Source organism: Juglans regia, chromosome 10 (genome assembly GCF_001411555.2).
Source record: "Juglans regia cultivar Chandler chromosome 10, Walnut 2.0, whole genome shotgun sequence".
Taxonomy (NCBI): domain Eukaryota; kingdom Viridiplantae; phylum Streptophyta; class Magnoliopsida; order Fagales; family Juglandaceae; genus Juglans; species Juglans regia.
This window is the reverse complement of record NC_049910.1, coordinates 11428486-11445632: the sequence shown is the minus strand read 5'-3', so window position 1 is coordinate 11445632 and position 17147 is coordinate 11428486. Positions and strand designations below refer to the sequence as shown.

General features: G+C 39.4%; 1 protein-coding gene across 4 annotated transcripts in view; it reads right to left on the bottom strand.

Annotated features, from left to right (window-relative positions):
- Positions 1-17147, bottom strand: part of LOC108990726 (sterol 3-beta-glucosyltransferase UGT80A2) — a 37858-nt gene that overhangs the window by 4685 nt on the left and 16026 nt on the right. For 2 of the 4 annotated variants that reach the window (XM_035694441.1, XM_035694442.1), the window contains 3 exons: positions 9120-9194; positions 7077-7188; positions 976-1146 (listed from right to left, as the gene is read on the bottom strand). In XM_035694441.1, the coding sequence (XP_035550334.1) occupies positions 976-1146; positions 7077-7188; positions 9120-9194 (358 nt within the window). The remainder of the gene's footprint in view (positions 1-975; positions 1147-7076; positions 7189-9119; positions 9195-17147) is intronic. The other 2 variants (XM_018964788.2, XM_018964789.2) reach the window with 1 other exon arrangement.

Sequence of the window (17147 nt, the reverse complement as noted above, 5' to 3'; positions counted from 1 at the left end):
CAGTCTATAATTGTGTTCCAAAATTCACAACATTCAGTGAATCATTTTGAAATGGAATCTAAATTGATCGGGTTAACCATTGGGTAAGCCACTTGGCTTCAAATTCAAATTCTTCTGAATATTCAAAAGTCGAATAATTGGGAAATTCTGTGTCTTCCCGGGCAATTCAGCCCAAATGTTTGAAATCTACAACTTTATCCACATATGATTGTCATGTCTGGTATTTTCTTGTAAAACCATAGAAGTATATTTCACTCTTTTTTCTCACTAACATGGCAAACACATGGTAGTACAATCTAAATTCATTACAGCCAAACAGCCTAAAGTAAACAAATTTGATAGTTGACTTACTTATAAGATGCTATATCATGTATCCAACTAATGTGAACCTGTTTCGTCCACTTATTTACTAAGCACTTCGTACTAAGTTCACCAACCAAATTCATTCTCTGTTACCAAGAAGCTAAGGAAATACTTCTTAGTCCTTAGCTTCCAAAGAAAATATTATCTTTACAACCAATTAACCAGAATATTTTTTTTTTCTTTTTCCTGCCAAATTTATTCATCTGTTCACCCAAAAAAAGTTCCCTAATCAAAATCAAAACTGACAAACTTCATTGTCAAAAACAATTGGGGAACTACATCAAGATTACTCGTGAATTAAATTCAAAACAGAATGTTAATCACACTTAGATCTCTTTCCTTGAAAGGCAGCATTAGGAAGTACACCCTTTTCTCCTTTCTTTCTTTCTTTCTTTCTTCTTTCTTTCTTTCTTCTTATTTTATTTTATTTTATTTTATTTTTTTAATTTCTTCAGAATTTCATATGGTAATACCTAAGTGAACCTCTTGTTTTCACCCTATCTACCTGAGGATTCTCCTCCTAATAAACTTTCTTATTGCTTATTCATATGAAGAAAAGAATGTTCATCTACTTCAAAAGGAACAATAAGTACAACAGTCACAAGATCTAACCATATGCTGGGGGATTGGCAATGATTGCATCCGCTTTAAAGGGGATACCAGAATCAATATCAGGGTCTTTGCAAGCTGGAAGTAAAGAATAAATAATTTCCTTCATTTGATTTCGTTGAACAGGTATCTCTGAAGGCCCCGAAGGCAAGAACCCTTTATTTTTAACCATGTCTGTTAGAGAAAAGAAATACGAAATCAGTAGAGTCAACAAACTTCTTTCAGCATCTAAAGTAAACAATGAATGAAACATAAATTTAAATGTAATAACAATAATAACATCAACAAAAATATAGCAAAACAATAACAATGACGGTGACGATGATAACAATAATAACATTAGTAATAATAGTAATAACGATAACAACAACAATAACATTACCAAGAACCACAACAACAATAACAAGAAGAATCATTTTTATATTAGTATAAATAACAAAAAAAAAAACAGCATAAAAATAATAAAATATATTTAGTTAGTTTAATATTGATCACTCCCCCCCCAAAAAAAAATAAATAAATAAATAAAGAAAAAAGATGTATTCTTGGTTCCAACCGTGCTTTGTTCAATGGCCAAGCATAGCCTGCGAACTTTGCTATTGATTCATTAGCTATATGTCTCATTGGTTTATACACTCTGCTAATTCAATGTGAAATACTCTTGATGAGCATCAAAATAAGTATAAAGACCAACATGAACCTTATTTGAAAAGGAGTGATGGTACAAGGAACTTGAAAGAATATAAGAACAGGCCCCAGATATGCCGCAAAAGCATCGTAGAAACCATTTATGCATCAAGACTAGGTGAAAGGCATTTCCAACCAGTGCTTCTAAGTGCCAGATAAGAGATATGTAACTAATTTAAATAGCTGAGTTACTTATCAAAAAAACAAAAAAAATTAAATAGCTGAGCAGTATTGTGGTTGCATTTTAAAAAATTTATGACTTTATCTTTTTCTCTCTCTTAACTTTTTCTCTCCATACAACCAAAACTCCGATGAAGAAAATTTTTATCTTTTCCTTCTGGTGATTTTCTGGTGCATGTAGTGGTGAGTTAGTGTTTGATTTTAGTGAGTTATGGGTACTGCAAAGCAGGTTGTCATTGAATCTAAGGTTTTTGAGGTAGTAAGGGATGGTAGGTTTGTATTCTTGACTGAGAAAGGATGAAAGGTGGTGAAAGAGATTAGACTGAGGCTAGGCACGGCAAGGTGGTTCATCAAAGCCTTGGAGGATTGCTTGAAGGCTGCGAGGAAGGAGTTTTATTCTGCTCATAGGGAAGGAGATAGGGGCTATGTTGCACAGCGATGCCACAACTCGAGGATCCTTCATGGCATTGATGGAGTATGGTGGAGGTGGGTATTGGAACTTCTTATTCATACTAGAAGATAGGGAGGGAAGGGGTTGGAGGAAGCTGGTGGAGGTTATGAGGGAGGCTAGTTGTACAGGTAGTCCTGTGTTTCAGCCACCACAACAACCACCATTTCGGTCATACCGGGAGGCACTGCTACCCAAAGGTAGTGTTAGGGGTGGCCTGCAAAGGAGTTCCGCCATTTATGTAGGAGTCCAAGCTCGGGAGAAAGGTGACAGAGTGGTTGTCGGTTTGTACGAGGAAAAGGAGTTGCATGCCTTACAGGAGATGAATTGTTAGATAGATTTGCTGCAAGTGAATATCAATTGGATGATATGGTGTGTGGAGGAGAAAAAAGGGATGGGCTTGGGTTTGGGAGTGGGCTGTGGTCTAAGTGAAGCTAAGAGGAAGGGTGCTACAGCATGGGAAGAAGGCAGCTTATAGGAAGAAGAGCTTCGTGAGGCTCAGATTGGGAAGAAGAATTTCGTGAGCCATGAAGATGAGACAAACTTGAAGGGGAAGAAGGCTACTTATGGGTTGGGCCTAGGTAAAAGCCCATGAAGGGTCTGGAAGGAGAGAGGCCCGATATCGACACAAGAGAAAGTCAGTTTATTGGGTGTGCTGGAGGTGCCCGATACTTCTAAACCGGGTCCGAGTCTTGGGCCAAAGTTTGACACAAAAAGGAGCGACAGCTTCCGGCGACTCAGGTGGTGGTCCGTCGGAGGTCTTACAGTCACCGAAAGTGGAGGTGGGGGAAATTCATTGAAGTGGAAGGCTTAGAACAGTGTATTGTTGAAGTGGAAGGCTCGGATGGTGCTCAGGAAGGGCCGCCATCTTGTGGGCTGCCACAGATATTTCTGGCGAGCCTTGGGACATCTCTAGACTTGTCGATTCCCTTGGGCCAGGCACAACTAAGGTGTTGGGGGGGCAGATATGGCTCACGGTGAGCCGTTGGAGGGAGCCCGAGAAGGTCCTTTTGCGGCTTTGGAGTGTGGGGGCACATCGGATAAGGGGCGAGATAGATGGGGAAGGTCAGTTGATGCTTTATGATCCCTATGAATAGTCAAAAGTGGGGGAGGAGTCAACAGGAGAGGATCCTACCCCTATAAGTATGATCCCTCCTACTATTTACTCTAATTGTATATTGAAAAAGGTAGAGGAAATTGTAGAGTTGTATGGGGATTTCGTGTGAGGGCTATGAAGAGTTTCAGTTTAAGGCATTGATTATAGCCATTGAGGTAGGACAACATGGCGCAAGGTAAAAAAGAGAGAGGGAGTTGAAGAGGTTGACGTGGTCCATTAAATATGATGGAAATGGGAGTGCAAGTCGTGGTAGAAACAAGGGGAGGGCTGGAACAGTTGATAAATGAAGCCAAAAATTATGAGTTGGAATGTTAGGGGGCTGAATGAGATTAATAAATGTCTTCCTTATTAAGGCAATGAAAGTTGGACATCATTTGCTTGTAGGAAACAAAGTTGAAGCTTATCATAGAAGAATTATTCGGAGTATATGGAGTTGTCAATTTGTAGATTGGGCATACTTACCCTCAAAAGGGGCCTCGGGTGGAGTGTTGGTTTTGTGGGATAAGAGAGTGGTGGAGAACATTGATGAGTTTGTGGGAAAATACTCAGTGGGGTGTTTTTTTTAAAATATTGACGATGGTTTCTTATGGGCTTTTGCTGGGGTATATGGCCCTAATTTGGATAGTGTGATGCGGTTGCTTTGGGATGAGCTCGCTGGCTTATGTTCTTGGTGGGAGGCTCCTTGGTGTATTGGTGGGAATTTTAATGTGACAAGATTTTCCAGTGAAAGATCAGGGGGGAACGACAAAATCAAGCTATGGTGGATTTCTCGGACTTCATTTTCGAGTTAGATTTGATGGATAAACCTCTAATGGGAGGTGAATATACTTGGTCCAATAATCAGACTTAGTCAAGACTGGACAGATTCCTCATTTCTCCCTCGTGGGAGCTACAATATCCAGACTTAAGTCAGAAAAGGCTCCCGAGGATATGCTCTGATCACTTCCCTATCATGTTAGACTATGGTGGCATTCAAGGGGGGTAGAAGGCCGTTCAAGTTTGAGAATATGTGGTTAAAAACGGATAGGTTTGTGGACTTTATTAGACAATAGTGGAATTCATACTTCTTTGAGGGCAACCCGAGCAATGTATTGGCTAGAAAGTTGGAAGCTTTGAAGAAGGATTTGAAGACATAGAATGAACAGGTATTTGGTGATATAATTTTACAGAAGAGTTTATTTCAAGAATTACAAAGCTTGCAGCGTGTAGGAGATGAGAAACACCGAAAAGATCAAGTAGTTTCTGAAAAGATCAAGTAGTTTCTGAACTTGAACGTTTGACCCTAATGGAGGAGATCTCGTGGAGGCAAAAGTCAAAGGCCTTGTTGCTAAAAGCACAAAGTTTTTTCGCCGAGTTGCTAATGCACGTAGGAGGTTTAATTCCATTGAGTCCCTGAACATAGATGGTGGTGCATCCTCAGATCAGGTTGTGATAAAGGAGCATGTGGCTGGCCATTTCAAACATTTGTTGTTGGAAACTCATGCCTGGAGGCCTACCGTGGATGGTTTAGCCTTTGAGGCCATTGATCAAAATAGTTCGGCTTGGTTAGAGAGACCTTTTGAAGAGAAAGAGGTACAACAAGTAATCAGGAAAATGATTAAAGATAAAGCTTCAGGTCCGGATGGTTTCACTATGTCTTTTTTCCAGACTTGTTGGGAAGTGGTGAGGGAGGATGTAATGCTGGCTTTTCAGGAACTTTTCACTTATGGCAAATTTGAGAAAAAGTTAAGTGCTACTTTTATTGCTCTAGTCCCTAAAAAGGACGGTGCAATAGAGGTACAAGATTATAGGCCGATTAGTCTTGTGGGCAGTGTGTATAAGATGCTTTCAAAAGTCCTTGTTAATAGGATGAGCTCGGTCATGACAAATATCATTTCTAAGTCACAAAATGCCTTTGTGAGAGGGAGCAAATTTTGGACTCGGTCCTCATAGCTAATGAATGCTTGGATAGCAGGATCAAGTCGGGAGCTCGAGGTATTATAGGCAAATTAGATATGGAGAAGACATATGATCATGTTAATTGAGATTTCCTGATATATACGCTGGGGAGATGTTTAATAGTTCGAGGGGACTACATTAAGGTGATCCATTATCACCCCTCTTGTTTGTTCTAGTAATGGAGGCGCTAAATAGAATGGTGTCGGCTGCAGTAGAGGGACGTTTTTTCTCTGGCTTTTCAGTAGAAGATATCCACAGCTCTACCATTATTTCTCACATTTTGTTTGTAGATGACACCTTGCTATTTTGTGAGGCAAATGCAGGGCATATTCAATCTTTGAAGGCCATCTTACTTTGTTGCGAAACGGTATCCGGGTTAAAGATTAATCTTGCTAAGACAGAGATGGTCGCGGTTGGTGATGTAAACAATATTAGAGGGTTGGCTGACATATTGGGTTGTGTGGTTTCTTCATTGCCATTGAAATAGATTGGACTTCCGTTGGGGGCTTCCTTCAAAGCTAAGACAATTTGGGAGGTGGTGCTATACTACTTATCAAGAGTAATTTATCCAACCTTCTCACATACTACTTATCTTTATTTCCTCTCCCCACTAGCATTGCAAATAGAATGGAGAAAATTCAACGTGATTTTTTATGGAGTGGGGCTATGGAAGTATATACGGAAAGGTTGGTGCTCCTTTGCTAGTAATACTCAGTTATGTTTGGGGGATGGTAGGTAGGATCAGCTTTTGGAAGGATGTGTGGGTGGGAGACACGGCCTTGAAGGATATGTTTATCCCACGATTTTCAGTATTGCAAGGGAGAAGGAAGCTATGGTGGCCAATTTGCGGGTAATCAATCAAGGTTCACAGGAGTGGAATATTAGCCTTACTCGGGATGCACATGATTGGGAAGTGACTGTTTAGGTGGAGTTTCTGAACTTGCTGTACAGCACTCCTATTGCGGCCACAACTGAAGATTCGCTGGAATGGAGACCCTCTAAGAAAGGGAAGTTCTCGGTACGCTCCTTCTATGACTCTATTACTATGCAACAAAGGCACAATTTCTCTTGGAAGAACATATGGAGGAGTAAAGCACCAACCAAAGCCGCATTCTTTGTTTGGACAGCAGCTCTAGGGAAGATTATGACCATAGATAATCTTAGACGACGTGGCCTTATAATCATGGATTGGTGCTGTTTGTGCAGAAATAGTGGTGAAATGGCAGACCATCTACTTTTACATTGTGATTTTACTCGAGATATTTGGAATTACTTCTTCAGCAAAATGGGAATAGCTTGGGTAATGCCAGGTAGGGTGGTGGAGCTGTTAGCAAGCTGGAGAGAGATCACTGGGACACCACAGATTGCAGCCATGTGGAAGATGGCTCCCATATGTATTTTTTGGTGTATTTGGTGTGAAAGAAACGAGAGGCTTTTTGAGAATCATGAGCACTCCTTGGAAGAGTTTAGGAGTTTTAGACTTTGTTTTTGTGGGTCATTGCTCTAGATTTGAATGGCCTCAGCTTCCATGATTTCCTTGTAACTGTTTCTAGTTCTTAAATAGGTGTATTCACATGTATACTTCCAGTGTACCTGGGCTATGCCTATCTTTTTATCAATGAAATAATTTATTACTTATAAGAAAAAAACTAATTTAACAAGAAAGCATAGTCATTAATAGATCCCATGAGATCACCCAAATCATTCCAACATAGATAGCGTTTAGGTACATACAACCAGCAAGAACTGTTGGATCTCCGCCTAGAGGGTAAAACTCCAACCCAGCAGACAAGACAAATTCTTTGAAATTTGAATGAGTTGCTAGTCTAACACGATGGCCATAGTCCTGCATGTAAAATATCCTCATAAATATAAAGAAACTGCCGATTGTAATATCTTCAATGGCCTACCTATGTACAAATGTAATTTTAAATGCATAGATAAATACACACATATAAATCTCATATCAAAATTTAATTCACATTATCTTGGTATGTTTGATAATCGATAGGCACAAATCAATATTAAAATCCTCCTAAAATAAGTTGGTCTCATCTAACCAAACACAAGGGTCACAATTGTATATAAAATAGTTGCAGACCCATGCGATACAAGGGACATTGTTAAGTTTTTAATTCTATTCTATTTTTTATTTTGTTTATAATTTGATTGTATGAAGTTTTTTAAACATGATCTTCTTCCATTACTAATTTTAATGAGTAAAGGGTAGAAATAATAATGAAGAAATCAATAAATGACAGGAAGTGCAAGAGACGGGGGTAATAAAGTGGCAATAAAGGGCAGAAGCAATAATGAGTAAAGCGGTAACTGATGAGTAGTGCAAGAGACAAGAAGTACAAGGGACAGGTAATGAAGTGGTAATAAACGGTATGTAACGTGGCAAGAAGATAAAGGGTTATAATATGACAGTTCAAATTTTACTCTTACAAATTATTTTATTCTAATTTAAATGATAAAAAATGACATGGCTTACAAAAGTTCATTTTTTCATGTAGGTCCCAGATTTTCTCTACTTTTTTCAATAGAAGTGCGCAGGGGCTTACACAGTGTAGGACTGTATAAATCATTTCCCGATATTCATATCCTAGAGGTGGTTTCACTTGTGGCCATGGGAATGGAGACAAGATCCTTGAGATCGCCAACCGTTACATACAAGGCATAAATGTGAGTTGATCACCCAAGATATCAAAGGAAAAAGGTTTATAATATGTGTGCAGATGCCTAAATGCATTTAAGAATGTTTTCAAAGGTAAAACCAGATTCAAAATCTATTTATCCATTGAGTATTTCACTCATTTTTGTTTTTGTGTTTTAAATGTCCCACGAATGATGATAAGTCCACAAGCTAGAACTGGCGATGGAGACCAGAACTTAGCCAAGCTTTAGTGAGTGTTCAACACATAGTACTTGATTACAGTTATGCTAACATGATGAGTTAGAGGAATCTTGTTAATTTTAGCTTATATGAGTTTCTATTATCTATTGGTTTAATAATTTTCAGTTTTGTTGAGGAATTATCGTTTATGATGTGGCACTCCTAACCCTATAGGAAGGGGTGTTACATAGTCTATGGTAAGTTAGCCTAAAAAAAACCATTAAAGATAACACAAACAACCACATTTCTTTTTTTGATAGTATTAACAGCCACTTTTCTATGTGACTACAGTGTTGGTCTTCTGAGATGCATGAAATATAGTTATAAGCTAATACATTATGGTCCTGAACATATTGACTATGCAAAATCCTAATATAGGAACGTTGTCAATTTGTGGACAGATAATAAAATCTCTGTTTTCTACAAATCTCAGCTTTGGTCACAACATTAAGAAGCATGCAACGGGTCAAATCATTGATTAAAAAGTGAAAAAACATAAAATCAAGAAATTTGACCAAAATCATCAATAAAGGAGAAATCAACCTGATCCTATTGCTCAAAGATTTTTAGATGGCCAAACAGCACCCTTGAAACATTCTCCTTCAATCTCATACTATTCTAAATCAAATTCTAGAATCATGCAATCACACAGCACCATAAAAGTGAAACCTCGTACTTTCCTAGTAGGATTTTAATGACCTAGGAAAACACCAAGAGAAGCTGGATACAGAATTATTGATGGAGTTTGGTGTTAAACATTGGATCTTGCATTAGTTTTGATGATAAAACCATTCAAAAAGGGTGTAGAAATCCATTAGAAGGTTATTTGATATCTTAACTTGAATGTTCATTAAAGAACTTGAAGAAAAAAAAAAACTCACCAAATCACCAAAGAGAGGCCTGCAGCCCTGGTTTATGTTAAGGCGGGGAAAAAGAGAATATTCGAGTTTTGGGGGCTGCAAAAAGAGCAGAAACAAGGGGAGATTATACTTAGGGGTGTAACCAATCCGGTTTTGTACAAATTTTGGAACCAAACCAATATACACCGGTTTTGAAAATTTAAGAATCAATACAGACTGATTCATCACAGAAACCGAAACTTTCGGTTTTCCAGTTTCGGTCCGGTCCGGTCTAGTTTTTCCAGTTTATTGTTTACATGTGTAGCACTACATAAGTTGAGACTTAGATCTGGTTCCTCTAATACTTGTTCTACATAAGTTTACCGTTTATCGTTTACACGTGTGACACTACATAAAATTTCATGTCATATTAATTTTATGTTATAAGATTAAAATTTATATGTTACATCAAATGTTGTATTAAAAATTATAAGATTAATTTTAGTTATATCAAATTTTATGTTATAAGATTAATAAAAATGAATAATAAGATTTAATGTTATATTATTTAGCAATTTAGTATATAATATAAAAAATTAATATAATATATATACAGGTCTGGTTTGGTTCATTTTCAAAATATGAAAATTGGTTTCGGACCGGTTTCGGTTCTTAATAAGGGGTACTGGACCAGTCTGGTTCGGTCGGTTCAACCTGTTTTTTATTACACCCCTAATTATAATTGAGTTGAATAATGAGGTTTAAGCTCCTTTTTGTAAGAAAATACTTGAGTTTTCTTGGGCTATAGAAAGGCCAACGAAAATAGGGTTTTCAACTACTGTCTACTTATACGACTTAGTTTCCTAAAAAGAAAAACTTGGATAAGCACCTAGAATCTCTCCTAGAACTGGTCGCAAGTTTTAAAAGAAAAGAAGTACTAGATTCATGGGTTTATTTTCCAAGCTGGAAGCAGAATAGGAATCCTACTTTTTTTAGAAATTGATTCCCTTTGTGATGAACTTTGAAACAACTCCTAACCCTTTTGACAGCAGGTTTTCGAAAAATGTGTCCTAAATTGTAGGCTTTTTTCATAAGTGAAATAAATTTTTATTAAATCAAGTAATAAGGCATAGCCCAAGTATACAAGGTGTATACAAGAGAGAACACCTACTTACAAAGTTAGGAGCTAGAAAATGATACAAGAAAATCATGAAAACTAGCCCCATTAAAAACAATAGCTGAGGCCCAAAGAACTAAAGTACAGAAAAGGAAACATCTAAGCTCTTCCGACAAGCTTTCCAGGTCTTCAAAACTCTGGTCATTCCTTTCAAGCCGAATACACCATATGAGACACAGAGGAATCATCTTCCATGCAAACACAATATGGGGGTTATCTTGGAAACCTATCCAACAAGCCAAAAGATCCACCATCCGCCGAGGCATCGCCCATGCAATTCCAATCCTATTAAAAACATCATCCCATAAAACCCTTGCCACCTCACAATGAATTACTAAATGTTCCATGGATTCACCACACTTTACACATATAGCACCAATCCGAAACAATGAGTCCGCGCTTTCTCATATTGTCCACAATTAGACTTTTCCCATGGGATGCTGTCCAACCAAAAAAAGCAACCTTGGGAGGTACCTTACTCCTCCAAATGCACTCCAAGGAAAGGAGGTATAGGTTTGACTTGACATAACCGAGTACAAGAATCAGACCGCAAACTTCTTGTTCCCATAATGAATCCAAAGCAACCTATCCACCTCACCACCACCAATGCTCGAAGCATACAACAACTTGAAAATTCAGAAATATCACCCACTTCCCAATCTTGGGAAGCTCTAAGAAAACAGACATTCCATTATAAGATTCACTAGACTGTCCAGATAATCTGCCACCGAAAACGAAAGAACATAAGCAATCCTGAAAAGGGTAGGAAATGCAATCTTGAGGGCTGTATCACCATACCAAATTGCATGCCAAAACTGACCTGAGATCCCTCACTAATCACAAAACCCCCACAGCCCCACACCATGCACACCTCTCACATCATTAGAGTACCAACTCCCCCACCCCCCCAATCACTCCCATATTTGGCTTCAATGATGATCCTCCAAAATGATTCCCCTTCCAAAGAATACAGCCATAACCATTTCCTTTTTTTATAGGATAAGATTATTAAACCAAGTAATTAGGAATAACCCAAGTGCACAGGGAGTATACAAGAGAGAACACCTCATTACAAGCTCGGAACTAGAAAAAACAACAATGAAATAATGAAAACAAGCCCCATCAAGTACAATAGCAGATGTCCAAAGTAATTATGTATGAAAGGAAAAATCTCTAATCTCTCCCAACAAGCGTTCTCTATCTTCAAAACCATGATTGTTCCTCTCAAGCCAAATACACCACATAAGACATACGGGAACCATCTTCCAAACAGCAGCAATTTGGTGATTACCCTGGATACCTCTCCAACAAGCCAGAAAATCCACCACCCTTCTAGGCATTACCCAAGCAATACCAATCCCATTAAAGATCTCATCCCATAGAACCGTTGCCACCTCACAATGGAGAAGTAGGTGGTCCATGGATTCTCCATTCCTTTTACACATTAAGCACCAATCCATAATGATGAAACCCCGCTTTCTCAAATTATCTGTCGTCAATATTTTCCCAAGAGAAGCCAGCCAACCCAGAAAAGCAACCTTGAGAAGCACCTTGCTCCTCCAAATGCACTTCCAAGGAAAGTGGCGACAAATAGCCTTATACAAGCATCTAACCGAAAAATTATTGTTCTAGGGATGAATCCATAGCAACCTATCCTCTTTGCCACTATCAATATTCGAATCATGCAACATGCTGAAAAAATCAGAGATATCACCCACCTCCCAATAAATCTCATGTTCCACTATAAAGAGCCAATAGAGTTGTCCATATAATCCACCACAGAAGCATCCTGATCAAAATGCAATCCTACAAAGAAGGGAAAGCATTCTTAAGAGTTGTATCCCCACACCAAATATCATGCCAAAATCTAATTAGAGATCCCTTACCCGCCACAAATCTAAAATTACTAACAAAATCCTCCCATTCTTTCCAAATAGATTTCCACAATCCCACACCACACATGCCTCTCACTTCATTTGAATGCCACCCTCCCCAGATGCTCCCATATTCGGCATCAATGACAATCCTCCAAAGGGCATCGCCCTCCTATGATACCGCCATAACCATTTCCCTAGGAGTGCCTTATTAAAAATTCTTAGCTTTTGAACCCCTAAATCGACACTGGAAATTGGGGTACAAATCTTATCCCAGCTAACAAAATATCTTCTCAATCCCCTACAAGCAAAGGAAATAACAATAGAAAATATGTAGGAAGGTGATTCTTCCCCCTTTAAGGTAATTCTTCCCCCTTTAGACAAATATATATTTTTCCATTCTGTCAAGCTCCTCTCTATCTTTTCAATAACACCATCCCAAACCGGCTTTAACTTATGAGGGGCCCCCAAGAGGGGACCAAAATATATAAGAAGGGTCTTATTAAAAATCCTCATCTTTTAGACCTCCAACCATCTACTTGAAATCAGGGCTCAAACATTTTCCCAACTAATCAGGTGGAACTTGTTCTACACCCGAATTCATACCCACAAGAATGCACGAAAAATCTTCTCAATTCAATTAGCCACACCTATAGGCAAGGGAAATAATGAAGAAAATACGTAGAAAGGTTAGACAAAACCCGAATTCCTCCCCACAAGAATGCATGAAAAATCTTCTCAATTCAATTAGCCACGCTTGTAGGCAAGGGAAATAATGAAAAAAATACGTAGGAATGTTAGACAAGGTTTTTTTTTTTTTGATAAGTAATAAGTTATTTCATTAATAAAAGTAGGCATAGCCCAGGTACACTAGAAGTATACATGTGATTACACCTATTTAAGCACTAGGAACAGTTACAAGGAAATCATGGAAGCTGCGACCATTCCAATCAATGGCAATGGCCCACAAAAACAAAGTCTTCCAGAAAAAACTCCTAAACTCTTCCAAGGAACGTTCATGATCCTCAAAGAGTCTCTCGTTTCTTTCATTCCAAATACACCAGAAAATACATATAGGAACCATCTTCCACACGGCTGCAATCTGTAGTGTCCCTGTGATCCCTCTCCAGCTTGCTAACAAATCAACCACCCTACCCGGCATCACCCATGCTATACCCATTCTACTAAGAAAATAAGTCCAGATATCTTGGGCAAACTCACAATGTAGCAGTAAATGGTCCACCGATTCACCACTATTTCTGCACAAGCAGCACCAGTTCGTAATAATAAGGCCGCGTCTTCTAAGATTCTCAATGGTCATGATCTTCCCTAGAGCTGCCGTCCAGACAAAAAATGCAGCTTTTGTAGGTGCTTTAGTCCTCCATATATTCTTCCAAGGAAAATTTTGCCTTTGATGCATAGTAATAGAGTCATAAAAAGAGCTTACTGAGAATTTCCCTTTTCTAGAATGTCGTCATTCCATCATATCTTCCATTGTGACAGTAATAGGGATGTTGTACAGCAAATTCAGAAATTCCATCAGCACCGTCACTTCCCAGTCTTGTGCATCTCGAGTAAGACTGATATTCCACTCCTGTGAACCTTGATTAATAACCCGCAAATCTGCCACCATAGCTTCCTTTTCCCGTGCAATTCTAAAAATCATAGGATAAGCATCCTTCAAGGCCGTGTCTCTCAACCACACATCTTGCCAGAAATTGATCCTACTACCATCTCCCAAACGTAGCCGAGTATTACTAACAAAGGAGCACCAACCTTTTCGTGTATACTTCCATAGCCCCACACCATACGTCCCCCTCCCTTCTTTAGCGCACCAACCCCCCCTTTCCCTACCATACTTCATATCAACCACCCATTTTCATAAAGTTCCCCTCTCATGGTTGTAACGCCACAACCATTTATCTAATAGTGCCTTGTTGAACGCCCTCACATTCCGAACCCCCAATCCACCATCTCTCAAAGGAGAGCATACCTGATCCCACCCTACTAAGTGAAACTTAAACTCCTCTCCTAGCCCACTCCACAAAAAATCACGTTGGATCTTCTCTATTCTAGAAGCAATACTAGCTGGTAGGGGAAATAAAGATAAGTAGTATGTGGGGAGATTGGATAAGGTACTCTTGATGAGTGTGATTTTCCCCCCTTTAGAAAGATACAACCTCTTCCACCCGGCCAACCTACGCTCAAATTTTTCCAACACCACCTCCCATATACTTTTAGCTTTGAAAGAAGCCCCCAACGGGAGGCCAAGGTACTTCAACGGCAATAAGGAAACCCCACAACCCAAAATATTCGCCAACCCTCTAATATTGCTAACATTGCCAACGGCAACCATCTCCGTCTTGGCCAAATTAATCTTCAATCCAAATACCGCTTCAAAACAAAGTAGAATGGCCTTCAAAGATTTGATATGTCCTGCATTTGCCTCACAAAATAACAAAGTGTCATCTGCAAACAAAATGTGAGAAATAATGGTTGAGTCGTGGAAATAAATATCTCCCACCGAGAACCTTGAAAAGAATCCCCCTTCTACTGCCGCTGTTACCATACGACTTAGAGCCTCCATTACTAAGAAAAATAAAAGGGGTGATAGTAGGTCACCTTGTCTTAGACCCCGTGAGCTATTAAAGAAGCCCACTGGATCACCATTAACCAGAACCGAGAAACGAGCCGTTGACACACAATATTTCATCCACTTCCTCCATTTTTCCCCGAACCCGCATCTACTCAGCATATATATCAGAAAATCCCAATTAACATGATCATAGGCCTTCTCCATATCAAGTTTGCATAAAATACCTGGAGCTCCCGACTTGATCCTACTATCCAAACATTCATTAGCTATAAGAACCGAGTCCAAAATTTGCCTCCTTCTCACAAAGGCATTTTGGGACTTGGAAATAATCTTCTCCATGATCGTGCTCATCCTATTGGCCAGCACTTTGCCAAGTATCTTATACACGCTGCCCACGAGACTAATCGGCCTGAAATCTTGTACCTCTCTTGCACCTACCCTTTTAGGGACTAATGCAATGATGTAGCATTTAAGCTTTTCTCAAATCTACTAAAAGTGAAGAATTCCTGGAAAACCAGCATTACATCCTCACGCACCACCTCCCAACATTTCTGAAAAAAAGCCATAGTGAAACCATCCGGGCCTGGAGCTTTGTCTTTATTCATCTTCTTAATTACTTGATGTACCTCTTCCTCTTCGAATGGTCTCTCCACCCAAGCCATACTATTTTGATCGATGACCTCAAAGGCTAGTCCATCTACTGAAGGCCTCCACGAATGAGGTTCTGACAACAAATGTTCAAAATGCCCAACCACATGCTCCTTTATCTCCGCCTGATCTGAGGAAACATTTCCCTCTATGTTCAAAGACTCAATAGAGTTAAACCTCCTATGAGCATTGGCAATACGGTGAAAGAACTTTGTGCTTTTATCCCCCTCACGAAGCCACAAAGCCCTTGACTTTTGTCTCCAAGAAATCTCCTCCATTAAAGTCAATCTTTCCAAATCAGCTACCACTTGAACTTTTCTGTTATTTTCATCCCCTACTTCTTCCAAGCCTTGTAGCTCCTGGAATAAACTCTTCTTTTGCGAGATTACATTACCAACTACCTGTTCATTCCAAGTCTTTAAATCCTTCTTCAATGCTTTCAACTTTCCAGCCAATACATAACTCGGATTACCTTCAATAAGATATGAATTCCACCATTGCTTGACCAAGTCCACAAAACCCTCCATCTTTAACCACATATTCTCAAACTTGAATGGCCTTCTACCCCCTTGCACCCCACCGCAGTCTAACAATATAGGAAAATGATCAGAGCATAACCTTGGAAGTCTAGTCTGACTTACTTCTGGAAAATGTGTCTCCCATGAAGGAGAAATGAGAAATCTGTCCAGTCTTGACCAAGTTTGATTGTTAGACCAAGTGTAATCTCCTCCCATTAACGGTAGGTCCATCAAACCTACCTCAAAAATGAAATTCGAGAAATCCACCATATCTTGATTTTGTCGTCCCTCCCCTGATCTTTCGCTGGAAAATCTTGTGACATTGAAATCCCCACCAATACACCATGGGACCTCCCACCAAGTGCATAGGCTAGCAAGTTCATCCCAAAGCAACCTCCTCTCATTGCCCAAGTTAGGACCATAAACCCCAACAAATGCCCATAAAAAGTCATCTTCAGAATTTTTAAAGTAGCACCCCACCGAGTGTTCTCCCACAAACTCATCAATATTCTCCACCACCCTCTTATCCCACATGATCAAAATACCCCCCGAGGCCCCTTCCGAGGGTAGATACAGCCAGCCTACATATTGACAACTCCATATGCTCCGAATAATTCTTCTAGTGATAAGCTTTAACTTTGTTTCCTGTAGGCAAATAATGTCCACTTTCCATTGCCTTAATAAAGCTCTTATTCGAAGACGTTTATTTATTTCGTTCAGCCCCCTAACATTCCAGCACAAAATTCTGGGCTTCATTTATCAACTGTTCCAGCCCTCCCCTTGTTTCTTCCACGGCTTGCGCTCCCCTCCTTTCCGTCATAATTGATGGACCACGTCAACCTCTTCAACTCCCTCTCTCTCTTTAATCATGCCCCATGTTGTCCTGCCTCAATGGCTATGATTAGTGCCTTAAAACTGATCTTCGTAGCCCTTACACGAGATTCCCATGCAATTTTGAAGTTCCTCCACCTTTTTCAATATCCAATCCTCAGAAACAGTAGGATGAACCATGCATATTGGAGTAGGATCTTCTACGTACTCCACCCCCTCTGTTGAGTTTGGAACAAACTCCTTCAATAGGTCTTCCCCTTCTATCACTGATGTGTTCCCACACTCCACAACTACGATCGAATCTGATCTATCTCCCTCTAAATACATATCCATATGGACCTGGCCCGATAGTGACAAATTCGGAGGCATCCCATGATTCACCGTGGAAATCTGTTGTAGCCCAGTTCCCGTAATCAGTTCCAGGCC